General features: G+C 39.3%; 2 protein-coding genes across 3 annotated transcripts in view; one reads left to right on the plus strand and one right to left on the minus strand.

Moving 5' to 3' along the window:
- Positions 1-13,046, plus strand: part of ZNF292 (zinc finger protein 292) — a 53,093-nt gene extending 40,047 nt beyond the window's left edge. For both annotated transcript variants that reach the window (XM_086876485.1, XM_086876486.1), the window contains exon 8: positions 1,257-13,046. In XM_086876485.1, the coding sequence (XP_086732611.1) occupies positions 1,257-8,432 (7,176 nt within the window). In that variant the 3' untranslated portion in view covers positions 8,433-13,046. The remainder of the gene's footprint in view (positions 1-1,256) is intronic.
- GJB7 (gap junction protein beta 7) lies at positions 7,621-15,919 on the minus strand. Its single transcript, XM_086876504.1, is given in 3 exon segments — positions 7,621-9,665; positions 15,191-15,572; positions 15,574-15,919. Coding segments are annotated over 3 exon segments (828 nt in total). The 5' UTR covers positions 15,897-15,919; the 3' UTR covers positions 7,621-9,542.
- Positions 15,920-16,625: the final 706 nt, after the last annotated feature.

The following is a 16,625-nucleotide window of genomic DNA, read 5'->3' on the forward strand; positions in this document are numbered from 1 at the left end:
CAAAAAAAAAAAAACCCAAAACTAGAACTCAAAACCTTTTGAATTACCACTTATGAATGCAGTTTATTTTGATAAATGAAATACTTGTCGTTTGCGGGCTTAGACCCAATGTTACATTAAAACCCTGCTCATCTCTCTCAGCTAACCTTGTCATCTAATTTTCTTAGTTTCTTTAGTAGTTGCAATATTTAATATTGATAGCTAAATTGAGCTCTTATGAAGATTTCTGTAAGTTGTGATATTAATTCTAAGCATAAAAATTCCTGGCTTTGTTTTTCAGTGTTCTGGTATGGGTAATCATGGGCTTCTAAATTGAAAGATTCTTCCTCCCCCCTCCCCGAAAGATGTGAAATTGGAGTTGAAGAGGGGGAGGAAAATAACTTTCACAGAGTCTTGTGATATTAAGATCTTTGCCTGCTCCATGCCGTATTGATTTTTCTTCAATGAGCATTTAATCGTTTACTTGTTGGTAGAAATTGGAGACCATGTAGGTAGTAGATTTATACATTCATAAATTTGCTGAACTTTATTCTCATGTATGCCACAGCCTCTCTTGTGCATCCCTGGCAGCATAAAGAGCTTGTAAAGTCAGTGTAAAAGTAAATGGTGTTGCCTTAGGGTATGAATGAGTAAAGACCACATGACCTTTAGAACATTCAAATGATGGAACATTTAACAAAATTTAACTATACTTACTGCTTTCAGTTGGACTGAAGCCATGTGTTCAGCTGAGGTCAGGTGTCTTTGAAGTGACATAATTTTTAAAAATAAAAATTATCCTTTTAATGATCTCCAAATTATAGATCTTTCTGAAGATCACGTGTTTTTCTTTAACTGCAGCATTTTTTACCATTTGAATTCTACCCAACGTTAAGTTGATGTTTCATAGAAGCTCCTCTCAAATACCTGTGGCACAACTGACACAGGCTTGATTCCAAGGGAAAGGCTCAATATTGCTCTAATATAAACTGAACACCTCTAACATAAAGTCCAAAAGTCTTCAAACTAGACAGACCATACAATTAATTGGTCTTTTAGTTGTATGTAAACTTCAGCATTTTTTTTAGTAGCATGAAGACAAATTATGCAACCTAAGGAACAGCATCTGAAGACAATCCATTCTGGTTTTTGAGGTAAAAAGTATTCCCCAGGTGCATTTTTTTCAGACACTTATGATTGAATAATGACATCTTTTACTTAAAAGTATAGAGAGAGTTAGAGAAAGTGACTTACTAAAATTAGTCTTGCTTTTACAGATTGATGGTGCTGGACTTGCAACCTGCATTGAACTGTGTGTGAAAGCATTGCGCTTGGAATCCAGTGAAAATGCAGATGTCAAGATATCTATTTGCAAGACTATCTCCTGCTTACTTCCAGATGATTTGGAGGTGAAACGTGCTTGTCAGCTGAGTGAATTTCTTCTGGAACCCACTGTGGATGCATATTATGCTGTTGAAATGCTATATAATCAGCCTGACCAGAAGTATGATGAAGAGAATCTTCCAATACCAAATTCTTTGCGCTGTGAGCTCTTACTTGTACTGAAAACTCAGTGGCCTTTTGATCCAGAGTTCTGGGACTGGAAAACTCTAAAGCGTCAGTGTCTGGCACTTATGGGAGAGGAGGCATCCATTGTGTCATCCATAGACGAACTAAACGATAGCGAAGTTTATGAGAAGGTTGAGGATGGCCAAGAAGATAGTAAAGAAACTTCTCTGAATGGGCTTGCTGGCATTGATGAGGCTACCAGCCTTCTTAGGGGTATCAGAGATGAAAAGCAGAAAAAAAGAGAAATCAAAAAACTCAGAGAGAGAGGGTTTATATCAGCTAGATTTAGGAACTGGCAAGCTTACATGCAGTATTGTGTGTTATGTGACAAGGAATTTCTAGGTCATAGAATAGTTAGACATGCACAGAAACATTATAAAGATGGAATTTACAGTTGCCCTATTTGTGCCCAAAATTTTAATTCTAAAGAAAACTTTGTTCCCCATGTAACTTTGCATGTGAAAAAATCTAGCAAAGAGAGATTGGCTGCTATGAAACCACTGAGGCGACTGGGAAGACCTCCTAAAATAACAACTGCCAATGAGAATCAGAAAACTAATTCTGTATCCAAACAGGAGCAGCGACCCATTAAGAAGAACAGTCTCTATTCAACAGACTTCATTGTGTTTAATGATAACGATGGCTCAGATGATGAAAACGATGACAAAGATAAACCTTACATACCAGAGATAGTGCCAGTTCAAAAGCCACCCCCTGTTAATGAATTCACCTGCCCTGTAACACTTTGTAAAAAAGGCTTTAAATATTTTAAAAATCTAATAGCACACGCAAAGGGCCATAAAGATAATGAAGAAGCTAAACGTTTTCTTGAAATGCAGAGCAAAAAAGTGATTTGCCAGTACTGTAGACGACATTTTGTAAGTGTTACTCACCTGAATGATCATTTGCAAATGCACTGTGGCAGCAAGCCTTATATCTGCATACAGATGAAATGTAAGGCTGGCTTTAACAGTTATGCTGAGCTGCTGACCCATAGGAGAGAGCATCAGGTCTTCAGAGCTAAGTGTATGTTTCCCAAATGTGGCAGAGTGTTTTCTGAAGCGTATTTACTCTATGATCATGAAGCACAACACTATAATACCTATACCTGCAGAGTCACGGGCTGTGGGAAGGTGTACCGCTCACAGAATGAACTGGAGAAGCACATTGAGGATCACAACCAGCAGCCTGAAAAAGAAGAGCAGCCTGAAAACCAAACTAATCAGCCTGATCTTAGTCAGCCTTCTAAAGCTAATGAAAGTACTGATGGAGTTGCAGTTAAAGAGGAATTGACATCTCCTCCAGCTGAAAACCGAAGCAGTTTTGTTGAAGGAGAAAACGTCTGGAACCAAATCAAAGCAGAACCAGTAGGGAATGAAAGTGTAAATGCGTCAGTGAGTGTACTTCAGCAAAGCAATTCCTTGCCTAATGCTGGTTCAGACCAGTCTCCTATGAGTTCAATAAAGACAGAAGAAACAGTTCCAGCAGGCAGCATTAAGCTGTCTGTTGTTAACCAGAAGATCCGAGATAATTTTGTAAAAAGAGGTAAATTGGCTGCTACTGCCAGTAAAGTAGATACTACTAAACCTGGAGTCCAGCAGTCGTGCCCATCAGTTGACTCTTGTCTTCCAGTTTTCCAAGAGAGAAAGGAGGAAGGCTGTCTCAGTGAGCCTCAGAATATTCAAACTGTTTCTGTCACTTCAGACACATTAAAACCAGAAGCCCTTGAATCAAAAAGCTTAGAAAGACAAGTGAGCATCGTAAATCCATTCAGCATGCAGAATCAGACAGGGTATCGAAACGGTGTACCCATTTCCAAACTTGAAATTGAAGACAGTATTAAAGCTGCAGCTAATCTATATAACCTGCCTCTAAAAACTTTAGAAAGTATTACATTTATTCCATCACAGCCTAACATAAACAGCTCTTTAGTTCCAACTGTGTCACCAGCAGCCCCAGTTCAGAAATTTAGTTGTCAGGTTGAGGGGTGTACTCGAACATACAATTCATCACAGAGCATTGGCAAACACATGAAGGCAGCACACCCTGATGAATATGCTGCTTTTAAAATGCAGCGTAAAAATAAGAAACCGCGAAAATCCAACAATCTGCAAAACGTGCCGAATGATGGGAAGATTGTATATCTTATGCCATCACAAGTGGGCAGTCCCAATGGTGCTGCTTTTACTGCACAGAACAAATCAAATTTGAATCCCACCTGTTCCAGTCAAGTGCAGCATGTCTCAAGTACTCTTTTCCCAACCCACCTAGAAAACCTGGCGAATCCTATGTTGCCTATAGTGGAAAATGTCATAAATCCAAATTTGTCTACTCGTATTAAAAGTGAGCCTGAGAGTGTTTTGTGTTCACAAATGGAAAATTTGTCTGCTGCAACCTTACCTTCCCAGCTGGATGATCTGGCAAAAACAGTTATGCCTCTGAATATTGATGGTGGTTCAGATCCTTTTCTTCCTTTGCCTGCGGAAAATGGTCCAATGTCTCTCTTTCCTTCATCAGCAGAGAATCCTCCAAATTCAGTCTTCTCACAACTGGAAAATAACACAAATAACTTTTCTTTGCAACTGGAAGGAAACACTAGTTCTACCTTCCCAAAAGAGGAAAGTGTTGATCAAATATTTCCCTCACAATTGAATAATGAAAATAACTTCAGTGAAACTAGCTCTCAGCTTCCAGCTTCAGAAAAGGTGAAAAAAGATCGTGGCAGGGGCTCAAATGGGAAAGAAAGGAAGCCAAAACATAACAAGCGGGCAAAGTGGCCAGCAATAATTAGAGATGGCAAATTTATCTGTAGCAGGTGTTTCAGAGTTTTTACTAATCCTAGATCACTTGGTGGACATTTATCTAAGAGGTCTTACTGTAAGCCTCTTGAAGGATCAGAAATTTCTCCAGAAGCTCTGCAAGCTAACGGACAATCTTTGCTTGCCAGTATGATTCTTTCTTCAAATTCATTAAACTTGCAGCAGTCTCAGGAGTCTGCCTTCAATCCGGAGACATGTTTTAAAGATCCATCATTCCTCCAGTTACTTGCAGCAGAAAATCGTTCCACACTGCAGACTATATTTCCACGGGCCAATGTGACTAACTTTAATACCAGTGGAAATGAGGAAGGTAATCAAATTATAAAACAAGCCTTGGAAACTGCAGGCATCCCGAGTAACTTTGATAACACAGAAGTACTTCCACGTGTGGTTACAACAAGTTGTGTCTCTGGTACAACTCAGATAAATGCAGCTGTTCTCCCCAGCTCAGCCCCGCCCTCTCTGCTGCCGACAGTCTGTAACCCCAGTACCCTGCTGACAGACCAAAACAGGACCCTCAGTGCCAAAATTCCTCCACTAAATGAATGCAAGAGTTTGCCTGTTTTTGCAACAGAGGACTTAATGCTGAAGACTGTTGAAAATGGCTTGTGTCCTAGCTCATATTCTAACACTGTTGCAGCAGTGCAAAACTTTGCAGAAAACAGTTCACGAGTTTCAGTTATAAGTAGTCCCAAGAATTCAGGATCAAGCAACTTGAATAAGAAGGGAACCAGCTCTTCAAAGAGGAAGAGAAAAACACCTACACCCCTGCTCTTGCCTAATACATCACAGAAATTAGCAGTAAACAATGCAACAGTCATGGGGCTTCTAACCAAAAGCACTGAAGGAAACATGCAAATACAGGGAGAAAGTTTTCAGTCCAACTTGCTGGCAAATTGTGGCTCTCAAGCAGTGGTGGAAAACCTTGCACAGAAACTCAGTAATGTTGACAATCAGTTACTCATGGCCAGTATCAAAGAGAATTTCAAAACAAATCTTGAGGCTCATACAGTTCTGCCCCCTCTAACAGTAAAAACTGAAAATGGGGATTCCCAAATGATGGCTGCAAGTTCTTGTGTGCAGGCTCATTCGGAAGAACAGATTTCACAGGACACTGTTATGCAGAACTTCGAAAAAACCCTGGAAATCATTAAAACTGCTATGAATTCACAGATGCTTGAGGTGAAAACTGAAATTCAGGATACTGTTACTGCTTCAGGACAAAACTTGCAAGTAAATAATGCCCAGACTGCTTCAGAAAGTTCGGCACACAGTGTAAAACTATCTACTTCTACACAGTTTGCTGTGCACACAGCAAATGTTACTGCTACAAAGGGTAGCTCTGCCCAGTCTGAGATACCTCAAAAGGATGATACTCAAATGTCAGAAATTTTGGAAGGCTTGCAAAAATTGAAGCTAGAGGATGATTCTCCCATTTCCATCTCTGAGACTGTTTCTCAGTGTCCTCCAGCAGATAAGCTAGCACCAGCAGTTCCTGTTGTATCAATTGAAAATAAACCTCTCATCCAGCTATCTCCTGAGGCAAGTAACATTCAATTTAGTGACAGAGTTAATAAACCTTTTGTATGCCAGAATCCTGGCTGCAATTACAGTGCTATGACAAAAGATGCATTATTTAAACACTATGGCAAGATCCATCAGTACACTGCAGAAATGATACTAGAAATAAAGAAACATCAACTAAAGTATGCCCCATTCAAATGTGTTGTAGCTACCTGTCCAAAAACATTCACAAGAAACTCTAATCTCCGAGCACACTGTCAGCTTGTACATCATTTTACAACAGAGGAGATGGTAAAATTAAAAATTAAGAGGCCTTATGGCAGAAGATCTCAAAATGAAACTGTAAATGCAGCCCCACAGCCTGTTGAAGTAAAAACTGTGCAGACACTAGTAATAGAAAACAAAACTGTAGCTCCATTGGTCAAAGAAACTCAGATAAAGGAAGTTGTAGAGCCTGTAAAAATATTGGAGAAACTTCTACCAGAAAATAATACTCCTGAAAGACTGGAAAAACCTCCCCAGGTGGCTTCTGTTCCACTGGAGCAGCACAATCCAGCATCCTTTGATAGTACACAGGAACAAGCCAAAGTACGCAAGGTTAGGAAGCACAGGAAGGAGAAAGAGGAGAGGAATGGTAGGAAGCCTGTAACAAAATCTCTGGAGTTTCCCACTAGATACAGCCCCTACAGACCATACCGGTGTGTCCATCAGGGCTGCTTTGCAGCTTTCACAATACAGCAAAACCTAATTCTTCATTACCAAGCTGTGCACAAATCAGACCTCCCCGCTTTCTCTGCTGAAGTGGAGGAGGAGAACGAGCAAGGCAAAGAGGAACGTGAGGAGGTGGAAACCAAACCTGCTGTCAGAGAGTTCCGGTGTGAGGTGAGTGACTGCTCTCGCATCTTTCAGGAAGTTACCAGCTTAATCCAGCATTATATGAAGCTTCATGACATGACTCCAGAGCAAATTGGAAATATGAAATCAGCCCCAGAGGTGGGAAGGTTTTTCTGTGACCAGTCTCAGTGTAAGTCTTCATTTACAGCTTATCTTAACTATGTTGTGCATCTTGAGACGGATCACAGTGTTGAGATAAAGCCCAACAAAGTAGAAGATGATGGCATGTTCAAGTGTGACTGTGAAGGCTGTGACCGTATTTATGCTACAAGGTCTAACCTCTTGAGGCATATTTTTAATAAACATAATGATAGGCATAAAGATCATCTAATAAGACCCAGGAGACTGACACCAGGCCAAGAAAACATTTCAAGCAAAGCAAATCAGGAGAAACCATTGAAATCTAAACAGAGAGGACTTAAAAACAGATCGGGAAAAGAAGGTAACAGGCTGTCAGTGAAAACAAAACGAAAGAAGAATGTGAATTTGGAAAACAAAAACTCAAAAGGAATACAGGTTCAGGAAAATAAGGCTTATTCACTGAAACGAGGTAAATATGTGTATTTAATAAAGGCCAGAAACGATGCCTTATCAGAATGTACAAGTAGGTTCATAACTCAGTATCCATGTATGATCAAGGGATGTTCTTCCGTGGTCACAAGTGAAAGTAACATAATAAGACATTATAAATGTCACAAACTGTCCAAAGCTTTTACTTCCCAACACAGGAATCTTCTTATTGTATCTAAAAAACATGTTGTTTCCCAAATAAAGGAAGCCTCTTGTGAGCAGGAGGGAACTGATAAAAAAACTGATGTGAAAGAGCCTGAACCGAGTTTGATAGAGAGCAATAATGATTCAAGCACAACTACCTTACCACAAAAGGAAACTGAAAAAGGTGAGAAGGATGAAGTGGATGAACTGACAGAACTATTCATTACTAAACTAATTAATGAGGACTGTTCAACTACTGAAACTCAAGCAAAAATCTCTTCCAGTGTAAATAGTGACTTGCAGGAGACCAGCTCCTGCCCCTCAGAGAAGCAAAAATCAAACAACCTGAAAAGAACAAATAAAGAAAAAAATGTATCTCAGAGTAAGAGAAAGAGAACTGAGAAAACAGAGGAAGCACTGCCCAGTGGCGTGAGTAGCCTGCACAAGGAGGAAGAGACTGCTGTCGCCATTCAAACGGCCGAAGAGCAACCTGCGGCTTTTGACTGGAGCTCCTTCAAGCCAATGGGTTTTGAAGTGTCGTTCCTCAAGTTTCTTGAAGAATCTGCTGTGAAGCAAAAGAAAAATTCTGAAAGAGAATACCATAGCAGTGGAACCAAAAAAGGATCCCATTCAAACTCACGGAAAGCTAGTGAGAAGGGCCCTGTAGCAAGTGATAACGTCACTTGGTCATGTTCTGAAACTGAAACCCTTGTACCGTTTGCCAACCCATCACGGCTTCCATGTGGTGATAATGTAAAGATAGTGTTAGACAAGACTCTTAAAGACTGCACTGAGCATGTGTTGAAGCAGCTTCAGGAAATGAAACCTGTTGTCAGTTTGAGAAAGCTCGAAGGACGTTGGGAGGATAATCCCGAGGTTATAGCTGCAAAAGTAATTGTTGTGGGTACTGAGGAAGGGGAATCAAAATACTGAAAACCTAATGTGTTTAACCATAACCTGTAATAGAATTTATTTTGAATAGGAAGCCATCAAGCATGCTAGTAACTGTGGAGCTCTTTTATTTTGAAGTGATTTAATCTAGCAAAAAACATGACATGAGTCATGTAAATGTCTTATTTGTTTTTATCCCTATGGGACTTGAAGAAAGTAATTGCTTCAGTTTTGTAAATACTTGATCAAGACCTCAACTTTCTATCAGATTGTCCTTTCCATAAACTAAATCTTTGTGAGTTGTCTGTGATTGGTATCTTTCGCCAGGTTACTTCTCATGTACAACAGTTTTCTTTATTTGTAGATACATTTTTTTGTATATATTTATTATTGTAAATCATTTGCTGCCACCAGCAGTCTGTAAGTCTAAACTATTAAATGACACATTTATATTCGGAATTTTAATTTGTAACTAAGTGAGCAAGTTTTTAAAACTGTCCTTTAATCATTTTAAATTAAGAACTTTTGAACTAAAGCTAGCTAAGTCTGCCATATCCAGTTTATTTTGCATAAAACATTTATTTACAGAAGAAAAGCTGGATAAGATCACATTTCATAGGTTAAACATACTGACACACTCATTTTTGTAAATTTTAACATCCAGTATCTATGGATGATACTCATATGTAGTTAACACATAAATATAATAATAGTTTTCTTATAGCTACATTTTTCATTGCTTTTAATTGGTTACAAAGCATTTATGATTCCATAATAAAAAATGGAAATGTGAATAAAAATAGTTTGCTACATTGAAGATTTAAAACAATATTTGGTATTAAAGAATCCATTGTGAATGTGATAGAAAATTAGTAGTGTGGAGCAGTGTATATATTTGAGGTGGTGATTTGTGAAGTAGCCCAGTATTGCCTTAAATAAAAACACATTTCATTTCTTGTTTTATACATGTGATCTTATAAAGGTTATTTTTGTTTCTGTAACTTAGATTGGTGTATAGTTTAATTTTTGTTAAAAAAACAAAACAAAACAAAAAAACTTCAGAAACCGTTTTTGTAAATAGTGGGTTTATAAAACAGATGGGTTTATTTTGATAATACCAGTTTGGTATCTATCTATAAAATACACGAGTCCTTATGCCATACCATTAAAAACTAAATAAACAAGGCACTTTCTGAAAGGGAAGTGAGATGGTGATCTTACAGATAAACTCGGTGGTTGTGCTCTGTTGGTGGCATAGGCTCCCTTTGCGCTCCTCTGCCTCTCGCTGACTGTATGTGGCACCACTCACAACCTCTCTTTCCCACACTGGAACGAGCCTCAGAAGCGGTGCTGCTTGTAGTGCCCGGGATTGGAGCAATTCCTCTGTATGCTGCTAACTGAAATGACAGGTATCCCATTTGTTGAGTAACCAAAAGTGTGAATGCATTGGTGGGAGCTGTCAGTACCCAGGAATCTTCAGTGTTGGTTTTCATGCGTGGTTATGTTTGACTCAGCCAGCTGGATTGTGTGGTACCAAAAACTTTACTTGGATTATTCTCGTTACTGGATGTGACCTACCTTCAGTAATATAAAAGTCTTTATCTTGGGTGAGATTGGCTTGATTTTATTTTTTTTTCTATAAACTTGTCTTGCTGTGTGAAGCTCTGCATTAAATGCTAGATTTGATTGTTTGTAAGCTATTCACCTGGAATCTCTGACAGTTTTCCTGAGTATCAGTGCAGAGGGCACCTTCCTATAACCAAATGAAGTGACTTGTTGCGAGAGTGAGGATTATGTCTGAACAGGAACAGCATTTCACCTCAGGCACAGCCCTTGGTTTGCTACATGGTGCTAAATTGCTTACCTTCGCAGAAAGCCTGTGCTTCCATATGAACAGAGCCCCTCGGCTCCTTTCACTTTCCATCCCTCACAAGTGACCAAACTTTTATTACGCTTTGATTAGTAAATCAAAGGTGCAGTCTGAGAATGACAAAACCAAAACAAACCCTTGCATTTTGACTCTAATAGTGATCATTATAATCATTACAAGTACACAGTGCCATTTTCTACCTGCCCGAGGCTGCTGGTCCCCCTGGATGGAGCTGCTGTCGGATACCAGCCACGGTGATTGTAGAGGGAGCTTCTGCAGGGGAGAAGAGGGCAGAGATCCTCTGGAGAGGATCCTCAGAGCTCATCTGAATTCTCATGTTTTCAGCTGTACCTAACCACTGTCACTGTCAACAGACCTTGCAACTGTTAGTCTTTAGAAGATTGTTTGTGTTGTGTAAGTTGAATAGTTTCAACATTCCCGATGATTGATACTGTATCATTTGCAGTTCTTGGACTGAGAATAGCATACAACTATTAGCTACACAGTGCTATACTAGAATGCTATTTAAAAAAAGAGAAAAGGATAAAAAAATCCAATGTCATAAATATCCAGGAAATAATTTCTGATTTGCATCTGAATCTCTGAGAATAAAATATTTAATACTGTCTCATCCCAATCAATCCAATTAAAGCAATGCTGTATCCATATAGTTAGTACATTCCATGGCACACTCCCTTTTAGGTGATTACTGACTGCCTGTCCAACAGGTAAGCTAGTATGGGGTCTCTTATTTCCTTTTTAAAAAACAAACAGGAGTATTTTGAACTTAAAATGGGGTACTAAAGGCAGGGTCTGATTTAAAATGTCACAGACTGTAGAGGGCACTCTGGTTTGTAAAGCCACTTATAGAAACTCCCAAGAAATAAATCTGGTATTTGCATTTAGATGTTTTACCTTGGGTGATAGAGAAAACCTCTCACCCTAGCACACCTGGATGGGCAGCTTCTCTGGGGCTTGAAGCCACACACCTGTCCTTGGGGGCTGCTGGGTGGGATAGGGCTCCGAGGTGGCCGAGCCAGCTGTACCAGCAGCACGTCAGCCCCGCTGCCCAGTCCTCTGTTTTTTGCCTTTTCTTTCTCTCCTTTGTCTCTGCCTTCCCACTAACTGTGGAACATTCAAACAAAGGTGCTTTCTTTGAAGCCCCTTGTTGAAATTAGGAATGTGCTGACTAAAGCTGCAGGTGCTGCTGATGGGGAAGCAGCCAAATTGAGGAATCTGTCTGAATTCAGAGCATGGACTGTTTTGTGATCAAAAGACACCTTTAAACTGACAGTCAGCCTCTCTGGTGCTTAATTATGTTTATATAAAGAAATCTGCTATTACCTGAGCCCTAATTCAGTGTAAATAAGAGTAGTGGATTTGTCCCTACATGTTTCAGGGTGGTCCTTCTCAGCTGGATGGGGGGACCGTGGCCTCGAGCATTACAGTGGGACATTTGGTCTATGGATGTTGGATAGTAAGTAAGCAGTGCTTGTACAAATAACACTGGGATCAGTTGTTGGGTCAGGAGAGGGGCAGGTAGTTGGCTAATTGTTGCGATTACTTTCTGTGCCAAAGAATTAACTGGGGCTCCCACATGTGTGCAGAGGAGAGAGGGACGAGGGCAGGAACAGACTAGGTTGAGGTTTAGGCTCCCCAGTTGGAGAAACTCCTGCTCATGCCCTGCTCAGCCCTGCCTGGAGCCTTGGTATGGAGGTGATACAACTAAAAAGATGGGAAATGAGGCCACTGGTACTGGAGAAGGGAGTAGAGGGAAAAAACGATCAGCAAATAGGGAAATACTTTGTGTCTTTTTTTCAAACCTCTTCTGTCCCAAGGCAAGAAGCTTACTTGGATTTTAAAGAAAATGAGAGCCTATGTAAGATACTGGTCCTTTGATGTTTGCAGGGATGTTTTGAAATACGAATGAGGTAAATATTTTTGTATGAATGTGCATGCAGTGATTGCGTTATTTCTCCATTACAGTATGGACTCAGATCAGCTTTCTATCAATTGCTTATATCCTTGCAGAACATAGCACTTGATTTAAATTTTTTAAAATGTTAGTCTGAGTGACTCAGAAGTTTTGGGACCAAACCTGTAAACTCATTTGAACCAAAAATGTAACAGCAAATGCCTTCAGGGGTGCATGGACGAGTGAAACTGAAACTGGAGAACAAAGGCACATAAAAACGGGGAAAGGGAAGGAGCCAGTAAAAGACCGAATGGTTGCCAAGAGTGAGGGTTCAGACAGTAGATGAATTTGTTTCTGTTCTCTCAGTGAAGTGATGCTCATTTCCTTTTCATTAGTAGCCCTGTGAAACATTCAAATTTTGCAGCACATGATGTGAAGGCTACTTGGCGATTTGCTGCGAGTGAGTCGGGTTATGTGGAGTTGGTCCATAATAATTTTTCAGAATATTTCTCATGTAAGGTACTGGCTTTGTCAAAACTGAAGTATCCTCCAAGACTCAAAACACTGATTTTTGAATTTATTTATCATTTCTTGACTGTTGGAAGATAGAATTAAAAATAAAACTTTGAATATACATTCCAAAGAATTAGAGTTCTTGTTTGATGGGAAAATTTTTGGTCTAAGTGGTAATCTCTGACCAGCCACAGAGCTTTAGGGGGTGCTCTAAAACCCTTCAAGCCCTGACTTAATATACTTTTTTATTAGAGAGCAGCTAATGCACTAATTTTATCAGAAACCTGTGTTGGCTAATTTGTGTTTGCTTCTCTTCATTTTCTCTCAAATAAACCTTACTTTAAAAACAATGAATAAATATTTTTTCGTTAATGTGCTCTTAAAAATTTGTCCTCAGTTATTAAAACCCAGATACTTCAGAAACATTTTTTTCTTTGATTCTGTTGCCCTTCTCTTAATAAAATGATGCATGAGGGTCCAGATGGGCTAAGATAATTCTGGGGTTTGTTCTCAGTTACTTAAGCTGTAGCAGTCACATTTTCACATGGTTCATGGGTGGTGGTTTTGCTTCAGGCATTCTTTGGTGGGTTTTGTCCAGGAGCTGCAAAAGCAGCTAACTGCTTTTCTAAGTGCATTTCTGTCACAAGCCACATTCTGTGTAGGTAGAGGTTTAACAGAAAACATTCTGAATTGTATAAAGCACCCTGTCTCTATATAAGCACAGATTCAGCATCAGTCAAGATTTAAAACTAACTGCCCACAACCTGGCAAGCTGGTCTCTGAGGGACTGCTGTTGCTGTTAAATTCAGCAGCAGCAAATGTCTTTCCATATTTTAAAAAAGGTAGGTTTATTTCAGGGGAGAAAAACAAAAACAAAACCCAAACCCTTCCTTGAAAATCACCACCAGAAGTTCATAGCTTCTTCAGTGGTTGCTAAGGTTCACTCTAACTGCTACTCATTAAATGTAATGCTTTGTAACCAAAGTCAAAGGGCCAGAGGGGGCCTCTGTGGAAAAAAAATAGTTAACCTGCTTTGGCTGCTTTTTTTGTTTCTTCCTTCTTATCCTGGCATGAACAATAAAATTAGTTCAGCATTAAGGCAGCTCCACTTCAGTTGGTGTTTTTCTCTAAACAGTGCATTTTTATCAGGCTCAGTACCAGATGTATGTCCAAAGGTCTTTCGTTCCATTAACTGAAAGAAAACACTACCCTGAAGGAAGTTTTGTAAGGTACTACTTTCCACTGTCTTAGAAGCCTAGGTTCACTGTCCCTTTCCTGTTAGCCCAAACAACACGCATAACAAAGAGCAGAGGTGTGTGGTGCTTGAGATACTTTGAAATCTGGGGGAGGGAACAGGTGATTCCTTTTTACTTTGTTTATGCTGGGGGCTTTTCATATTTCCAGATTTCACACGTTTTTTTGCAGTGGAGAAATCTACTGAAGGAGTAGCATATATCCAACCTTACTAAAGGGACCAGATTCTAGGCTACTTAATACTAGGGACTACTGGCTACTGTTCTTCCGTATTGTGTGGTCTGCATTTCTCTGTTCAGATCCTAGGGAAGTGGGAATGATCTGTTCACTTAAATGCCACCACCAGAGCAGAAGACAAGTCTATTGACATGGGAGCTGCTTGGTGCAGTTGACCAGGAGTGAAGTCTATACACTGGTACATGCTACTTGCAAAGTTTGAGCAAGTGCCTTTCTTAAAGCATGCTTTTTGATGATTAACAGCCTAACAGCTGTAAGGGCTCAAATAATTCCAGAAGGAGGTGCTTTACAATCAGCTAAATAACCAAATCTGTCTTTATCACATGGGCTAAACTAGATGTGTCTACCTCTTCTTGTTTTTTGTTTTTTTTTTTCTTTTTTTGAGATGTTTTACAGTAGTCCAATGGAATGGACTCGTAACTACCCAGCTCACTTAAAGGCACAACAATCATTCTATGCCAGTACTTTGCTATTTCCATTTCAGCAGTTACCAGGTCTGACCAACCTACCTGACAAATCCTGTATACCCTGTTGCTGTCTTTCTTCATCAATCCCAGGTTCTTCCTATCTCTGCATATAAAAAGCCTATTTTTGCTTGTACCAAAGCAATTCCATGTAATATTCAGTACACAACTGTTTGAGCAATTGTTTCTGCGTGATTTATCATAAGTATCTGTGTTTATATTAAAGCTTCATGGAATTCTCAGAGCTTCTACATTTCTTGTTTCAACATGAAAAGGTCTCAGTGATTCTATGTATGACATACATAATGTAAATGAATTTATCAGCTCAAGTAATGGGGAACTAACAGAGAAACAACATTTCCTATGTAACTATCCTTTCCAAGGATAGTTCTGCAAAGCACTGATTGGAAAAGCAATTTGTCAAAAACAGCTTGTGTAATGGGAGGGTGGTCTTCAGCCTTCTTTCAACTCAGCAGGGAATGTTTTCATGTTCATGTTACATATTCAGAGGCAAAGATGATGAGCTGTTGTGGAGTTGTCCTGCAGCTGCTGCTCTGTTGTACCTGAGTTCTGATTCGCAGCAATCACTTTTCGAGCCTTGCTGTTTCTTCACGTGTCTCTTCAGATAACATTTTATGGAGTATTTGAAAATCAGATAACTCAGTTCACTTAGATTTAATATGATGCACAGGCATGAAGTTGCCACCAGAAAATAGAGGAAAATCATTTTCTCTGTGGGTTTGGAAATATAACAGTCTACAGTATTGGGACATGGTTTTATGTCACATTTCACAAGACGTGGTATTTTGAATCCATTGTACAATTTATAAAACAGAACAAGAAAAACTATTTCAAGCCCTGTTTTTAAAATGAGGCTGATTAGGTAAGTGCACAGCAATCCACCATCTATCTTTCCTGGATTTTTATAGTTTCTGGTTGTGGTGTTTCTCTCTGTTCTCTCTGTAAGCAACATGAAAGACAACCAAGAGTGAAGGGGTGGAGACCATGATTAATTGCAAAGCCCAAAGTCTGATGTGAGAGACAGGGAAAAAATGGTCAAAGCAGACATTTTCACAACCAGGCTGCTTGATATTGCACTCAAATTCATCATGCTCATGTTTCCAGATGTTTTCTGCGGCAGCAACATAAACCAGTAAGCGGAACATGAACACAACAGCTATCCAAATTCTTCCGATTCCTGTTGAGTATTTATTCACTCCACTCAGCAGATCACGTAGGAACGCCCAGCTCATTTTTCTCTTCAAGGAAAGAAGGAAATGCTGTATCAAAGAAACACAAGATCAGAGAGATGCATCCTCTTGGGTGAAGACAAATGAGACATTCATTCAACATAAAATATAACCACTAGCTGAAACAATTTAAAATAGTTAAGCATTTAGACATGATTTAATATTATTAAGCATTTAAATAAGAACAAGCAGCTCTTTTTATTTCTGATAATTTAATAATTCTGATACATTCTGAGGCTATTGAACAAAATTTATTTGCTGTTTAAATACATTTTGTCAATCAGGCTGAAGTCTAAACATTCTGTTGAGCTGTCCTCTGTGAGAAATGTGCCTGTTCTCCCTGAGGGTCTCTTGACTGTCAGGTAGGTCTTTCTCTGGCAAGTTCAGGCTGACACTACCACTGAATTACATTCAACTTAGCCCTGTTAGTTATGCAAATACTACACACAGCCAAATCAGATTTCAATTTCAAATTTATGCATAGGAGCCAAGAATCCCATACTAAGTTGACTACAAAAATGCAAATTGATTTCTTTTTTGTCTTTTGCAATATTTTAAATTTGTGCAATATTTTAAATATTTTCCTGCTTCATTGGATTTTATTTGTTGTATTTCCTATCATTACTCCAAAATACGTGTGCGTGCGTGTTACAGTTTTTTGGGGGGTGTCAAGCTCCTTCCTTCTGTAAGAGCACAAAGTGGATGCATGAACAGTGACCAGGAGACATGAGG

Source organism: Cyanistes caeruleus, chromosome 2 (assembly GCF_971803275.1).
Source record: "Cyanistes caeruleus chromosome 2, bCyaCae1.hap1.1, whole genome shotgun sequence".
NCBI classification, from domain to species: domain Eukaryota; kingdom Metazoa; phylum Chordata; class Aves; order Passeriformes; family Paridae; genus Cyanistes; species Cyanistes caeruleus.